This window comes from Nilaparvata lugens, chromosome 1 (assembly GCF_014356525.2).
Source record: "Nilaparvata lugens isolate BPH chromosome 1, ASM1435652v1, whole genome shotgun sequence".
NCBI lineage: Eukaryota > Metazoa > Arthropoda > Insecta > Hemiptera > Delphacidae > Nilaparvata > Nilaparvata lugens.
In genome coordinates, this window is record NC_052504.1 from 82,991,258 (window position 1) to 83,007,201 (window position 15,944).

The following is a 15,944-nucleotide window of genomic DNA, read 5'->3' on the forward strand; positions in this document are numbered from 1 at the left end:
TAATAATAATTATCATTGATAATAATTCTTTATTCCAAAAGAATATTGAATAGCAATTTTGGGAAACATTCATACAAATTTGGAATAATATTCTATTCATACAATATAATGTCGGCAAGTCTAGGTATTCTGAATTATCATAAATTATTGTACCAGGTTATCACTGATGTTGTGTTGTAGGTTGTATTTACTTTAACATTACAGGAGTAATAAATAACACAAGTTGGTTAACGAGTAAACAAGTTGAACAAAATGTATCTAAAAATGGATTGGTTTTTGGAATAAAGATATCATCTGAACAAGTACATTTTGTAAATTCTATCTATTAATACCAATAACAACTCATAGTCCAGCCAAATGGTCGTTTTTCAGGAAACAGCCCCGAAATAAGTTTTTTCGACGGTTCTATAAATGTATTTTGGTGCATTGAATTCTAATCTGAAATTTGCTAACACACCAGAGGGCGACTTAACCACCAACATTTTGGACTTTTTTCAAGTTCTCCATTTAATCTCGAGAACCTTTAATTTTACGATAAAAAGCATTCTCTATACGATATTAAAGATGATAAAATTTCCAATGAATTGAGTGATCGCACAGGACTAATTTTTGGATTTTTTATCTTAAGTGTTCCACAAGATACGCATCTTTGAATGTGCGAGAAATTTGTGATATTTCCTCCATTTTCACAGTCTCGCATAAGCAACGTTGCGTATCTTGTGGAAAACTTCAGATAAAAAATAAAAAAATCTGGTGTGGTGCACTCACACAACTTTCCTTGCCGTTATGAAAATTGATCACCTGACGCTAGTGCAAACGCGCATCTCAAGTCAAAGATCTGAGCCAGCTGGTGACAGTTCAATAACGCTGGATACACACGAGATCTGCTATCTCATCATATTTAATAGAATCAACAGTTGCCAAAAGTTTGCAATTGATTAATTACATTTTCTCAAATTTCAAGCTTATTTTCAATTTAAGGTGAAAATGTTACTGGTCATTAATTGAAGAGATTTCCATGCTCAATTTTTTCCACTCGAAATTTTTCGTTTAAATTATATCTGAGACCTGATAATTGGAAATCTAAAATCGAACTTTGCATAGATGGGGCGGAGCTCCTGAAATTTTTACAGATATGGGACTTGTGGCAGTTGACGATATAGCTTATCAATGACTATTTTAGGTATGAATTTGATCAAAATCGTTGGAGCCATTTTAAAGAAAATCGCAAAAAACCCTGTTTTTGACAACATTTTCGCCATTTTAGCCGCCATCTTGAATCGCATTTGATCGAAATTGTTCGTGTCGGATCCTTATAGTGTAAGGACCTTAAGTTACAAATTTCAAGTCATTCCGTTGATTGGGAGATGAGATATCGTGTACACAGACGCACATACACTCATACATACACACACACACACACATACAGACCAATACCAAAAAACCACTTTTTCGGACTCAGGGGACCTTAAAACGTATAGAAATTGGGGTACCTTAATTTTTTTCGGAAAACAATACTTTCCTTACCTATGGTAATAGGGCAAGGAAAGTAACAAGGAAAGTAAAAAGTAGTCGAGGTTGTAATGAATTTTCTCCTCTTTTCACTCCCATGAATTATACTTCTGTTACAGCCGTTACTCCGTTCAAAAGTTACAGCCAATTGAATGATGATTTTTATTTTCTAATTTTTCTTGCGATTTTACTGTTTAAAGAGTCTCTAAAACGAGTAAAATACATGATAGAAACTTGCGATTGGTCTCAAATGAGAGAAAATTTCATGCTCTATAAGCATAGTTGCCTTAAATTGATCTTGCATTACTGTTTATTATCGAAAAACTCGAAACTGTGAAAATGAGAAAAATATTGCAAATTTCTTGATTTTTTGAAACAAGCGTATCTTACTTCACGATTATATTTTTACAAAAATCATTCCCCTACATAAAAGAGTAGATTCTTTTCTTCAAATCAAGACCAAGTATCATTTTGAGTTACCGAGACACACAGTTTTGAATATAGAAATTAGTCATTTTTCTATGCATTGAAAAATATGGACTAAAATACACTAAAGGAGAAATTTTCTATTTTTTCAACAAATTTTAGTGACATGATAAATGATTTTTAACCGCCTTGACAAGCTGATATGAACAAGCTGTATGAGGAGATGTGATTATTATTACCTAATTTTAAGAAAATTAGGTTGCAACAGCGAGGAAACTCAAACACAGAACCATTCAAAATTTAAATTAAGCAAAGGAGATCAGAATAATAGTGGATGATGAAGTAATAATTTATTTTTGTCAAAGATTTACCTTTAAACTCATAGGCTTAAAATTACTAAAATTCCTGCATACAAAATATTATCAATTGTATTTTTTATGCTTGATCAAATACACAGCTGCAAGATCAATAAAAAGTGGTTCAACTGATGAGAGCACAGCAGTTATTTCAAGTCCTTTGACATTTGCAATTGTTAAAAATTTTCTTATAATATATGCTTTGAATTAATTGCTTTTTAGGAAGTTTCCAAACAATAGAGAAAACCTCTTATGATAGTATCATTCGAGTTCATAGAGACATTGCAGTCAACCAACCAAGGGAAAACAAGATTACTTGCGATATCAAAAAGGCGATTCGTCGTTTAATCAACGGAGAAATAAGAATTACACACTTTCTGAGCGCAGTGGCGCTCAATGTTTGTCGAAAACATTGTCAATAGGCCACTGCCTCAGAATGAGTGGTTCCTTCTTGATATTGCTGGAGAGGATGAAGTGATGTGAGAAGGTAAGTGTCAGATTGGCAAGATAACCATTACAATCAATGGTCGACAGCCAAAAAGTTACATATTACTTGTACCTTGATTTTAGTATGTGGAAATTATCATTTATATTAAAGCGACAGAGTAATTTTTCATTTCAAATGGGATAACCAATGAATCCTAATGTAATATTATTCTTGTGAAATAAATATTTAGCTGTATCCATAATTTTTACCAACTCTGCACTAGTGACACCCTGGGTTGGAGAACTCACTCATGAACTGTTGTATTGTAATTTTTGAAACCCGCAAATTTTTATTATACAGAGTTGATTAAAATTATGAAAACAGCTAAATATTTCTTTTACAAGAATTATTTGAAAGGAGGTTTCATTGGGGATCCTATTTGAAATGAAAAATTACTCTTTCGCTTTAACATCTTTGTTCCTCATATGAATCGAAATTCATTTTTTTTAATGAGAAGATGGTCATGTGATACATGATTTCAATACAGAGTTCCAAGAGAAAATCGCACATTGATATCTCAACCCGTATCAGTTTGTTGATGTAAAAGTTGCAAATTAGCCAGCTGAAATCATGTGTCAGCCCATGAAGGACTGTCTGTGTGACAGCTCCCAAATAGCCTCAGCTGATGTTATGAATGAATGAATGGAAAAACTGTAGTAATTGCATGCAATGAATTCTTCAACTGGCTTAATGATAAATCACAACAAATGTTTTTCTTGAGCAATTTCAATGTTATTTGTTATATCCTGAAAAAGGACGAAGGAGTCGGTAAATTTTGTTGGCCAACGAGCTTGAGCTGTAAAAATAGTCGAAGAATATGTGTTCGAAATTTGAAGTTGATTGATCAAATCTTTCAAAAGTTATTGTTGAACATACACACGACGGACAACGACTTTGGCCTTGAGTTGAAAGTAAAAACTCGCTAATGCTCGATTAAATATTTTTTATGGATTCTATATGCATTTTCTAAATGCATTTTTATTGATTTGTATCACAGCCTACTATAGATTATCTAAAGTAAGCCATGTTTGAATGCATTTTTTATATGCATTTTAGTTTGATGTTACTATGATTATATAAATGTCCTAAATATTTATTGATAATCTACAGATGTGGTTCAATCAGTTTAAACATGTGATGATAAGATGTTAGGAACTCCTGACTCATAAACTAGGTAATATTACTGTTTTCATTCAAATAACTGATTTAAAAAAAAATTAATTTTCATCTTTTCAGGTTGTCCGTATCTCCAGAAGAGGTTGTAAATATTAGGTGGATAGGAAATATTATTAGGATAGATCTGTAAATATTATAGCCTATATATATATATATATTTTTTTTTTAAGATTACGTCCTAAAGACTCCAGTCATGGAGTATAAGACAAGTCATGTTATTACATAATAATTCTAACACTAAGTAGTTCAACCTAGTTTAAGTTTGAAAGGAATTCTTGCACACTATAAAAAGCTCTATCAACTAAATATTTTTTAATTTGTTTTTTGAAAATCTTCAAATCATCATTACTTTTCAAGATTTGAGGTAGCTTGTTATAAAATTTCCTACCAATATAATCTGGTTTTTGTTCAAATAACCTACTATTGTGACCCATTATATGATAATCTGCTCTGTTTCGCGTATTATACTCATGAACATCTGAATTCTGGATCACACCAATCGTTTTCACATGCATTACAACTTCATATACATACAAAGATGGCACAGTTAATAGACCAAGCTTTTTAAATAAAGGCCTACAAGAGTCTAACCTATTCACTTTCTCTTTATATCTGAGTGCCTTCTTTTGAATCTTAAACACCCTGTCCATATTTTGTTGAGATGAATTACCCCATACTAAAATAGCATACCTAATATGAGATAGTATAAGTCCATGGTAAGCAGTTAACAGTAGTTTTTTATCATTCAGCCTAGCAAGCTGCCGCAGGACAAATACCCCAGATGATATCTTATTACATATCCTCTCAATGTAAGGATGCCATGTTAATTTCCTGTCCAATAAAATTCCCAAGAATGCTACTTTCTCTTCTTGGTCTAATTCATTTTCCTCTACAAACACATTTATTTCTCTATCCTCTACTGAATTATATTTACTTTTGAATTGTAGGAATTGACATTTCTTACTATTTATTGTTAATTGCCTTTGCTTCAAGAATTGGACAATTGACTGTACTCCAGTAAAAGCATTTATTTCTAGACTATCTAATAAATAATTGTTAAAGATAAGCGATGTGTCATCAGCAAACAACAGAGCTCTGTGATCTTTTAACTCTGTTGGTAATTGGTTCACATACAACAGAAACAGTAAGGGACCCAGAATTGAGCCTTGAGGTACTCCAGCCTGGACCTCCAGTTTTTGAGATTTAATTTTTACTATTTCATTCCCATCCACCTTGGTAAGCTCAACACACTGGTTTCTACCTATGAGATATGATTCAAACCATTTTAGTTCTATACCATTCACACCTACAGTTTTTAGTATTTCCAATAATATTTTATGGTTCACACAATCAAAAGCTTTGGATAAATCAAGAAATATTGCGGCTGCCTTCTCACCTGAATCTATTATATCTATTAGTCTTTCAACAAGGGATACTATTGCAGTCTTAGTAGATTTCCCTTTCTGGAACCCATGCTGTTCATCACATATGAAATTAATTTCTTCCAGGTGCATCAATAGCCTATTTAAAACTACTCTTTCAAAAATTTTACTTATTACATTTAGAATACTAATGGGTCTATAATTTTCAACTCTTTCAGAATCACCGCTCTTGAAAATTGGCAAAATTTTTCCTTGTTTCAGATCATCAGGGAAAATACCCTGCTCTAGTGAAGTATTAAGGAGATGCAATAAAGGGTCCAGTAATTCATTTTCACATTCTTTTAAAATTTTGCTTGAGACCCCATCCAAACCTACTGTTTTTTTGTTATTCAAATTTTTTATTATTCTTGACAACTCATCTCTTGATAATGGATGAAATTTAAATACCTTTTCAATTGGCTCAGCATTTAATGTAGTTGTATTACAAGTATTAGTGTTCAGTGACTTTTGGAGATTATATGCAACCTGTTGATAATACTTATTGAAAAAGTTACAAATGTCTATACTATCATCCATATAATTTCCATGTTCATCGATTATCCTAGGGACATTAGTAACTGTATCTTTTTGAGCTGCTCTCCTATTTCTATTAATTACCTCCCAAACAGCAGAGTTAAAATTGGTACTAGTTGTTAATATTTCAGCTGTTTTCTTATATTAATGTATTAATATATAAATAAATAAATTGCAACTTGAAAATTATGTAGAATATCAAGACTTTTTATTTCTATCATTAAAAAAACACCTTGTGTGACTAATTTGTTTCAAATTTTCGATGTAGTGTTTTTTCCTCACATGAAAAATCACTGTTGTTGGGTCTAGTCCAACAAGGAAAGTTCAGACTTGATCATTGTTGAAGCATTGTCCAGATGCTGCATTACAGATCTGACTCGACTAAAATTATAAAAATTATAATGTAAAGCAGACAGCATTGGAATATTCAAGAAATATAATATTGAGAGTCATAAGAAAATATAATTGGACTAATGTGAATAATAGTGCTTACTATTAAATTGATAAAATCTATCACTTTATTTTTTAATTACAACACAATATAATACAACTTGGATAAAATATAAAAATAAAAAATATAAATGAAAGTTTAAATATAGATAGAAATACAAATCTCAGAACCCTTTTAAATTATTTTATCACAACTTAATTCGGACATTAATGCCATTTTCAAGTTTGAAAATGAATCGGAATGCTTCAGACTTGAAAATGGCATTTAATGTCCAAATCATGTAGTGATAAAATAATTTAAAAGGGTACTGAGATTTGTATTTCTATTTATATTACAAAAAGCCCTAAAGAAAAAGAGAAATAAGTGTTTATATGTGATTGAGAAACTACTAGACAAATAATTATTATGAAAGTTTGGGAATATGTTGTGTGAATAAGTCTCAAGTCTAGTAACACACACATCAATTTTTGAACTTACGATTTTATGCAATCCTAATAAATTTGATTAAATTGAACAAAATTTGACAAACATATATTATGATGTGATCATGAGTTTGTAAAGCTCCTGGTAGAGTTTATAAGGACGGCAAAAAATTGTTCATTCAAAAATTGATGTGTGTGTAGTTAGACTTTGGACGTTCGATAAAAATTAGTTAGAATTTTTATTGTACAACCAAAACTTGAAGTAGCTTTTAGACACATCGATTTTATATTGTGGACGTGCATTTTCAATGATTTCCTCCAGCTGCTTGCCAGTAGTAACATATTGCCATTTAAAAGCCAAAACATAGCCTCCCACATATTTTCTCTTACCTTTGAACCAAATAAAATATAATTTATTAGGTCATGTTTATTTATGACTAGACTGCCTGTTTATCAGCCTGCAATGTAAACGCAATGCTGTGACAACGTCCCATGTTCATGAACATCACAATGTCCTACTTTTGTTTCTGTTTGTCTGGTAGGAATAGGCACTCAAAGATAAGAGATACTCCCTAAAGTAGGAACTTTGAATTTTACCCATTGAATAGTCAATATTGTAAATAAGGATATTTATTTAAAATAACTCTTATTCTTTTGAAATACAAAAGTTTTTTAAGTTGCCTGATTTGAAAAAATGCCGTAATTAGTTTGCGTTTTATTTTTGGTTCAAATTTTTTCTTAATAACTCAATATTTTCAAGTTCTGAGAGTTTATTGAATGTCATCATTCTATTATATTCGGTTTTTAATCAAATCAAATTCAAAATTTTTAGTTTTATTTCTGGATTGAAAAAAGGACTCAAATCAATTCAAGAAGATAGCATAACCTATCATTCTTATTCATTCATAACTCTACCTTCATTGTATTATCATTCATCCCATCATCATCACCTAGGCTTAAAATACTTCTAGAAAGTCGCCTTTGTAAAATAATAAATAAATTAACAGGATTGGCTCGTCAAGTGCTTCAAAGGCCTAGAAATCTTTCTAGTTTGATCATCGTATGACTTGTTTATCAATAATCACCTCGGTCGGTTCTTCTAAAGTTGCGTTTATACCAAAGTTATTAACAAAATGTTTATTTTTCCGTCCTTATAGATTCTATTACATTAAACGGATCTTGACAAACACATAAGCACATAATTTGTATGATAAGTTACAGTATGTTCAATCTAATAGAATTTATAAGGAAGGAAAAATAAAAATTTTGTTAATAACTTTGGTGTAGACGCATCTTTAGCTAGGCACTGAAAAGCCTTCCAACGAATACCACCAAATAGTAGCAAAGCTGCCTTAAATATTACTAACAATATTTATGATATGAATTATGGAATTATCTGATACTTTCATTAAACATAGGATGTCTAATCTGGCAAGTCGAGCAGTTTATTCAGAACCAGTTATTGCAGATTCGGCCCATAGTTTCCAATACGTATGATTGACTCTTATTGGTAGAAATACTGTACCTATATTTAACTTTGAATATAATATTTTTACCCTTTTGAAAATGAATATTTCTACAAATTTTGAATTTTATTTGGGAAGCTTTCAATTGTAATTAAGAATTGTAAATTGTAATTGAGAAATAGTAAGATGTAAGTTACATGGGAAGTTGTTAATTGAAGATTAGAAAATATTCCACTTGTCCAACGTCACATTCCATACTTGCATTCTTTGCATGAATTTTAATTCAGATTTAATTTTAATAAGATCAACTGGATTTTCAACAGAAATTTCTGACTAACATATCTCATTACCGTATCTCAAATTGAATTCATACTTTCTCAAATACAATTCACTATTCTTAATATTACATGTTGTGATAACTTCTAAAATACGAATGTCTATTCTCAATTATTAGGCTACAATTGATACTTTCTTGAATCAAGTTTGAAAAGGTACCTATAGATTATCTCAAGTCTGGTAGCCTATAGGTAATACCTACACATTTATAATCAATTCAACCAGATTTTAGCGAATACTTAGCCGTGATAAAAAATAGCCATTTAATAACAATAATAATGCTTTTATTAAATCAAGAGCTTTTACAAACACAATTTTGTAATAATTTTGAGTCAATACAATATAAAATACCTTTAAATAATAACTTTTCCACTGAGTAAACTGAATTCCATTCAATCACAACAATGTATGAAAAAGGATTGTCTGTTTCATTGTTAAATCATGACTAAGTGTCAAGAGCCAGTTAAATTTTAATTGTGATTAATTCCAGGAGAGCCAATCAGACAAACCGTATGGGCGATGTAAGTGTGACGTCACCCGTTGTCAAGGAGATAGTTTGGACTCTAAACAAACCGTTGCTAAGGAAAATGGTAGTCCATTTCTTATGGGTCTAAAACATCACCTTACATTTACAACTATATCAATAAAATAATTAATTTCTAAGTGTTGGGAATATTTTTTCCAAGTTCTAGACATCCAAAACAATAAATTTCAGCATTCCTTCAGTTCTGTCATTCGAATTAAAGTTGACAGCCAAAGCCGGAAGTCTCGAAACTAGTGCGTGGATGCATAGTAGGCCTACCGTACCACATGCCTTTATGCTACTGATGGTAGGCTATCTTGAAGAGTTTGGATTGTTTTTAAAAACTTAATCAGATTGTAGTTATTTTCAAACTTATATTTGGTTCTTTATTGTTTAGTGTGACTAGAAGTAGGTAGTAGTAAGTTAGAAGTAGGTACCGTATACGGTTTTTAGGTAGCCTAATATTAATTTATAGTTTTAAAAAAAGCTCAAATAGTATATAGGTTAGGTGTTTTGGTATAGTTACTCAATAATAAGTTAGGTGTTCAGTTTACTGGAGTCCGTAATGGTTTTTGAATTAGTTGAAATATCAACATATTTTAGGGATGAACCCAACAGTATAAAAAGGGGTGAAGATGCTGTGACCTCCAATCATATTGTAAGCATCAAAGTGTCAAAGTTGTCAGCAGTGGCTGACAGTCAGTCATTGTTTTTCAGGCGCAACCAAAAATCAGCTTTGGTTGTGTCAACCAATACTTTTATAAATTCAAAACCTACAAAATGTATTACCTATCTACTTACAAGCTACTCAACATTTTCCCCACACTTATAAAAAACCTCCACTTCTTTAATCAGCGGGTACTGAAAGTTAGTAAGAGCCCCACATACTTGCCAGACCTTGGTGCTGAAAGGCATCAAAGTATGGGGAATATACTCCAAAATACTGTACCCCTTTATGCGCCCAATAGCTCGCTCTACATGAATTCTTGCCCTAGCAATGCTTCTAGTCCGAAGCGCCTGTTCAGAGGTGAACTGTGGCGTTTCCAAAAAGGGTGGGATATTCACGAGTACACCCTCTGGAACAATGTCACTTATTAAAAACCCCTTGTCAGCCAGTATAACATCGCCAGGCACTAAGTTTGACAATACCCCACAGTCCTGGGTTATTTTTTTATCGGAGGTGGACCCCCCATATAAGTCACAACTCCATTAGGAGCAACTCCCACAAGGCCCTTAAGGGTATACCTATGCTTGTAGTTGCTGTACATGCTCTGTTTTTTGGACATTTCAGCTGGAACTGCACAATACACTTCTGTGCAGTCTATTATTATGCGACAGGATGTAAAATTGCTAAAACAGTTTGGCAGACATGCCTTGTTTTTCATCAGTGAGGGGATTTTATTTTTCAACAACCCCACATAAATTGTCTGATGTAAGACATTAATCCATGTTGAAATAATATTTGATACAGAAGCCCTGCTTACTTGAAAGCGGAAAGCCAGTTCATTTTGAGGTACATTCTGCTTCAGTTTCATCAATGTCATTAATAGTTGATTACAATGATCAATTACTGTCACTGCCCAACCAGAGCAATATTTGAAATCTTGATCTGTGCAAATTTCCAAGACATATTCAAATACTTCTTTGTTGGGCAGCCCAGTGTGAAGTATGATTAAATCATCACTGTTTTTGATCATTTCAAAATTGAATCTTTGATTGACCGTTTTGTTTTTCTTCAACTCCTCAACTTCCCTCTTCAAAAAATAAATTTCAGCTTCTAGAATGACTTCATTGTTTGGCCTACTGGTTGATGGAGAATTTTCTTCAGCTTGCAGCGGTGGTGAGGGTGGTGGTGGTGCAGCATCCAATGCATCGACCTCTGCCTCTGTCCGTAACCTTCAATGAAACAACATTCAATAATTATTAAATAATAAATTAGTAAGAAAATAGGCAATTTATTAAAGCTATTATCTTGCACCTGTATAATCTTGTAAAGTGTTTTGGCATAAAAAAATGAATTGAAATAAAAAAAACATGATGGTGACCTATATGACTATTCACATAATGCTCTTAAAACAGTTTATCAGATAGTCTGAGTCTTACTGTATAGGTTTCCTGGGTTTAATCACAATTGGAGATACACATTTTTCATTGCTAACAGATATTTACATCTTTAGTAAGAGACTTGAGAAGCGGTTGGTCCCGAATGCCTAAAGAACAGTCGTCATCAGTCATCTCTCTGATTACAGGTCGAAGATTTCTTGGCACTCACTCGCTGGTCTCAACAACAGCTGATCATTGATAACAGTCATTCACCAAAAGCCAAAATTGTTGGCGCCAGTATCAATCAAATGTAGGCTACAGTAGGCACACTTACCGCTTCTTACGACTTGTTCCAGTTTCTGGAAAATCCATTACTTTCTTCTCATTTCTTGCAAAAATTGATGGACCATTCTCCTTCTTTCCATCTTTGAAATGGCAGCTGCAAACCACAGAATATAATGATGGCTCTCGATCTGCTCTCCTAAAACAAATAACATAATATCACATAAAACACAATAACATATATCTTTAGGGCTACTTGATTTATTATTTTCAACAAATACTATTATTTCTCCAAAAACCTGAAAATGGATTGAACATCTGAAACAAGTTGTTTTTATATTAAAAAGTTAAAAAAAGGGTACCATCAGTGGCGTATACAGGGGGGATGGGGACATGAGGATGTACCCCTCCCGTCCCCCTGAAATGAAGCCTGAGTTTTTTTGTGGCCAGATTAGCCATTTGCTTCCAATGCCATATTTTCTTCTTATTGTACTATTTTAATCAAAAAAACAATTAGGGATGAGAGTATAGCACACACAGCAATGATAATAATTATGAGCTATTTTTAGTAGACAGATAGTTATGTGGTTTAGTGCATAGAGACTAGATAGCAGGCTGATATAGACTTAAATAGCAGGAAACTACAGATAGCACTCAGTTACTGTAGTTCACAATCTATTAACACAAAGAAATTCAAAATAGATCATATTGCTCTAGTTGATTATTTAGTTTCATGCATGTAAATGAAAAGTGTGACTACTTATAGTTCATATCTTTGAACAAAGCTCCAACAGCTTTTTCTAGAGTATTCCCCAAAAAATTCCAATTATGATGAACGAGCTAAGTTTCTATCTTGGACAAGGGAACACATCCCCCTAATGTTTGAAAAAAAGTTGTATCCCCCCTCACAAATGTGAATTCAAACACTCATTCATTCATGGTTGAAATAGGTTTGGTTGAAATAATGCTTTATTGGAGCCAAAACTAAAGAATTATAGCTTGTTATTTAATAATGAGTAGACCTACTACAAAATTATAAGTTTTTAACAATTGAATGAATAATGAAATTCTACTAGATTCCATTCTATTTGTTATTAAATCAAAAATAACAAATAGCCTACACCTATACAATTAAAAATAAAAGTAATATTGACCTAATGAATACAAAAAAATCTTGAATGGAATATTTGTTTTCAAGTAAAAATTGCATAAAATCGCATCAAATTGAAGATAAATGCTGGATAGGCCACTATGGGTACCATGGTATCATTTTTCAAGCAAATAATTAAATATTTTTTATCTGAATGAATAGCTGCAACCTAAAGACGAAGCCAAACAAATCTGCATACGCCAACGTAGTAAAACCTTATCTATGTGCTTTCTGACTTGCATAGTTGTAGTTTCAAAAATACAAAACCATATTTAGGGAGATCTATTTATTTGTAAAATATATCCTTCATAAATCTAATAGTTTTATTTTCTTAAGAAAAAAAAAACAATAACATAGCCTAAAAATTTTGATACAAAAGTTACTGTATAGCCTACCTTATAGCGGCCAACCAGCTCTTCATTTTTTCTGGATCTTTGGGAAATTTGAAGAAATGGCAAACATCCTTTTCACTGTAATGTTTACAGTCAGGCACAAAGCACATGCCCATTTTTAATAACTTTTATCTAAAATCGAAATCAGACTACTTTCTAACCTTACTTTAAAATCATAACATAAGATGGCAGACTGTGAAACTTCTGGCATATGCTGTAAAAGTTATATTGAAAAAAAAATAAAAGGCCTAATTGTACTGACAGAATTGAAGAAGTACTGAAGTTTATTGTTTTGGATGTCTAAAACTTGAAAAAAATACTCTCAACTCTTAGAAATCAATTATTTTATTGATATAGTTGTAAATGTAAGGTGATGTTTTAGACCCATAAGAATAGCATGAACTCTCTGCATAGCAACGGTTTGTTTAGAGCCCAAAATGGCGTCGTAGCAACGGCTTACGTCATCACTTACATCGCCTTCTCTGATTGGTTCTTGTGAAATTAATCACGGTTGAAATTTAGCCGGCTTCTGTGCAACTGACATTAATTAGAAGTTATTATTAATATAAAATATATCAATCGAATATGAGAAAAATAACATTGATTTAGAAAAAATCATCAGTCTGTAATAATTATTTTAGTAAAAATAGAATTGCTATCACCCGATTTCATTCTTTAGCCTACCTATTTTTCCATTTTTTTTTAAATAATGCAATGTTTCCAAATACCGGTGACATAGCCTATTAATCAGCGTTTTGACGTGCATTAAACGGTGTACACACGTACGTTTGCCTCGGGTGAGCATACGTGTATGGGCTTGCATTCGCACGTGTGGACACTGTTCGCTGAGGCATGTGGGCGAACCGGAACCCTGTCGGTATTTTGGCGTGCTCAAAGGCGCCTCGGGCGAGCATTGAATGTACGTGTGGACGCGATTTTGCCATACGGGTGAGGCAAAACGTAAACATTGAAGGCGTCATAACCTAATTCCAATGAATTAGGTTAATGAATGACAAATCAAATTGTGATCCAATAACTAATTGTAAATTGTAGGATTTTTGTAGGATATGTGGATTGTCAAATATTTAAATAGAAACATGCATGGAGTATATAATTTGTATCATGATTAACAAATTTAGAACTGCATAATTTAAGTGGAAAAAGCTCCTCTACAGGGTTCCTACAAGAAAGTATAGCTCAAATATTATTTTACTGTGGCTATCAAATCATATTGTGTTTGTTTCATGTTATCAATCAGAGTTGTTAATTAAAATTGTAATCTTCAATATGATATTATAAATTTTAGATAGCTAGGCTATCTATAGAGAGATCTATTCAAACTTTGAACTAGTATTCCCTTAAAGGTAAATCTTGGAGCTAATCTTTTGGAGAATCTTGTTTTGTCATGTGTATGAGCAGAGTTAGTTTAAAATGGGCAGCAATTTAGTATTTGATTCAATTTATGGCTAATTTCCTTAAAGAAGACTGTCAATTTTGTGAGACAGTGTTGAGTGCTTTGATTAGGTCATCAAAACTTCTGGAATTATTGTAGAAATTTTCTTTTTTTGAGATTCAGAATAGATATTGGAAACCAACAAATGAATCGCCTAATGCCAAGAATCTCAAAGTTAGAGTTAATCGTTCTTGTGGAGTTATTGCTTCCCCCATGATGATATCATTTTTTGTTTAGATAACTAGTTGAATTAGATTCAGTATATTAACAAGATAATGTTTTGACAACCTAATAAAGTTTGAGTTGTCAATATTATGTCATTTTATTTCAATTACAGCAATTTATTTCCTTACTTCAACCTACAATCGTTCAACCCACCAACATCGTTTGTCAAGTTTTATTTTTGATTTTATTATATAAGTCATTGAAATAAAATGATACTGCTGCAATTTGTGATAACTATCTTCAATTATGGAATGGCGCCATTGTTGTCATGTTGTGGAAAATCTACATCTACCCAGTGAACTCTAAAGTAAAGTTAGTTTAGAGTTCACTGCATCTACCATGTCTTCGTGTCGTCTGCAAATCAGATAGCTTTTTGAATGCCGAGGCATATGTGGATCGCGTCCACAAGGACGTACAGTGAATGCTGAGGCAGATGTGCATACGGTTGTTCGCGCGAATCTGTACGGACGTGTGTACAAGGCTTTATCGTATTTCGTAAATTACACAAGGTACATCTAATTGAAATTTTGTAAAGTTTATAACAAGATAAGCAATGCAATTGTTACTGATAAAAATGTACTAGAATAATAATATATTGAGAAAGTAAAACCGGTGATTAGGTTAGTGATTAGTTTCCATAATAGGCCTACATTTTTTATTCACAATAAATTATTTCAAGCTGCCGTACTACTAACAAAGAATTTACTTTATTATTGTAGCTACAATACATACGGCCTATCTAAATAAAAACTGTTGATTGAAATAGTCTTCTACATAATTTATTTTAGACCTTAATACAAATAAATGTAAAAATGATTCAAACTTTTCTATTAGCTAGCTCTACGTAACGTATTGTTTTAAATTATATTCATATAGGTATTTTAAGTTTTAAATCAGTTACCTTTGATTTGTAACTTGAAGTGAGTTCTAATAATAATAAATAATTATAAAATGTATAACGCACTGTAAAGTGTAAGCATGTAAGCACTTAAACGGTGTACACACGTACGTTTGCCTCGGGTGAGCATACGTGTATGGGCTTGCATTCGCACGTGTGGTCACTGTTCGCTGAGGCATGTGGGCGAACCGGAACCCTGTCGGTATTTTGGCGTGCTCAAAGGCGCCTCGGGCGAGCATTGAATGTACGTGTGGACGCGATTTTGCCATACGGGTGAGGCAAAACGTAAACATTGAAGGCGTCATAACCTAATTCCAATGAATTAGGTTAATGAATGACAAATGAAATTGTGATACAATAGCTAATTGTAAATTGTAGGATTTTTGTAATT

General features: G+C 32.4%; 1 protein-coding gene across 1 annotated transcript; it reads right to left on the reverse strand.

Annotated features, from left to right (window-relative positions):
• Positions 1 to 7,222: 7,222 nt before the first annotated feature.
• On the reverse strand, positions 7,223 to 13,450 carry LOC111057120 (THAP domain-containing protein 1-like). The gene is made up of 4 exons (XM_039442796.1): positions 12,981 to 13,450; positions 11,488 to 11,634; positions 10,682 to 11,006; positions 7,223 to 7,243 (listed from the first exon to the last, which is right to left on the reverse strand). Exons 1-4 carry the CDS (start codon positions 13,091 to 13,093, stop codon positions 7,223 to 7,225), a joined length of 606 nt encoding a protein of 201 aa, XP_039298730.1. The 5' UTR covers positions 13,094 to 13,450.
• Positions 13,451 to 15,944: the final 2,494 nt, after the last annotated feature.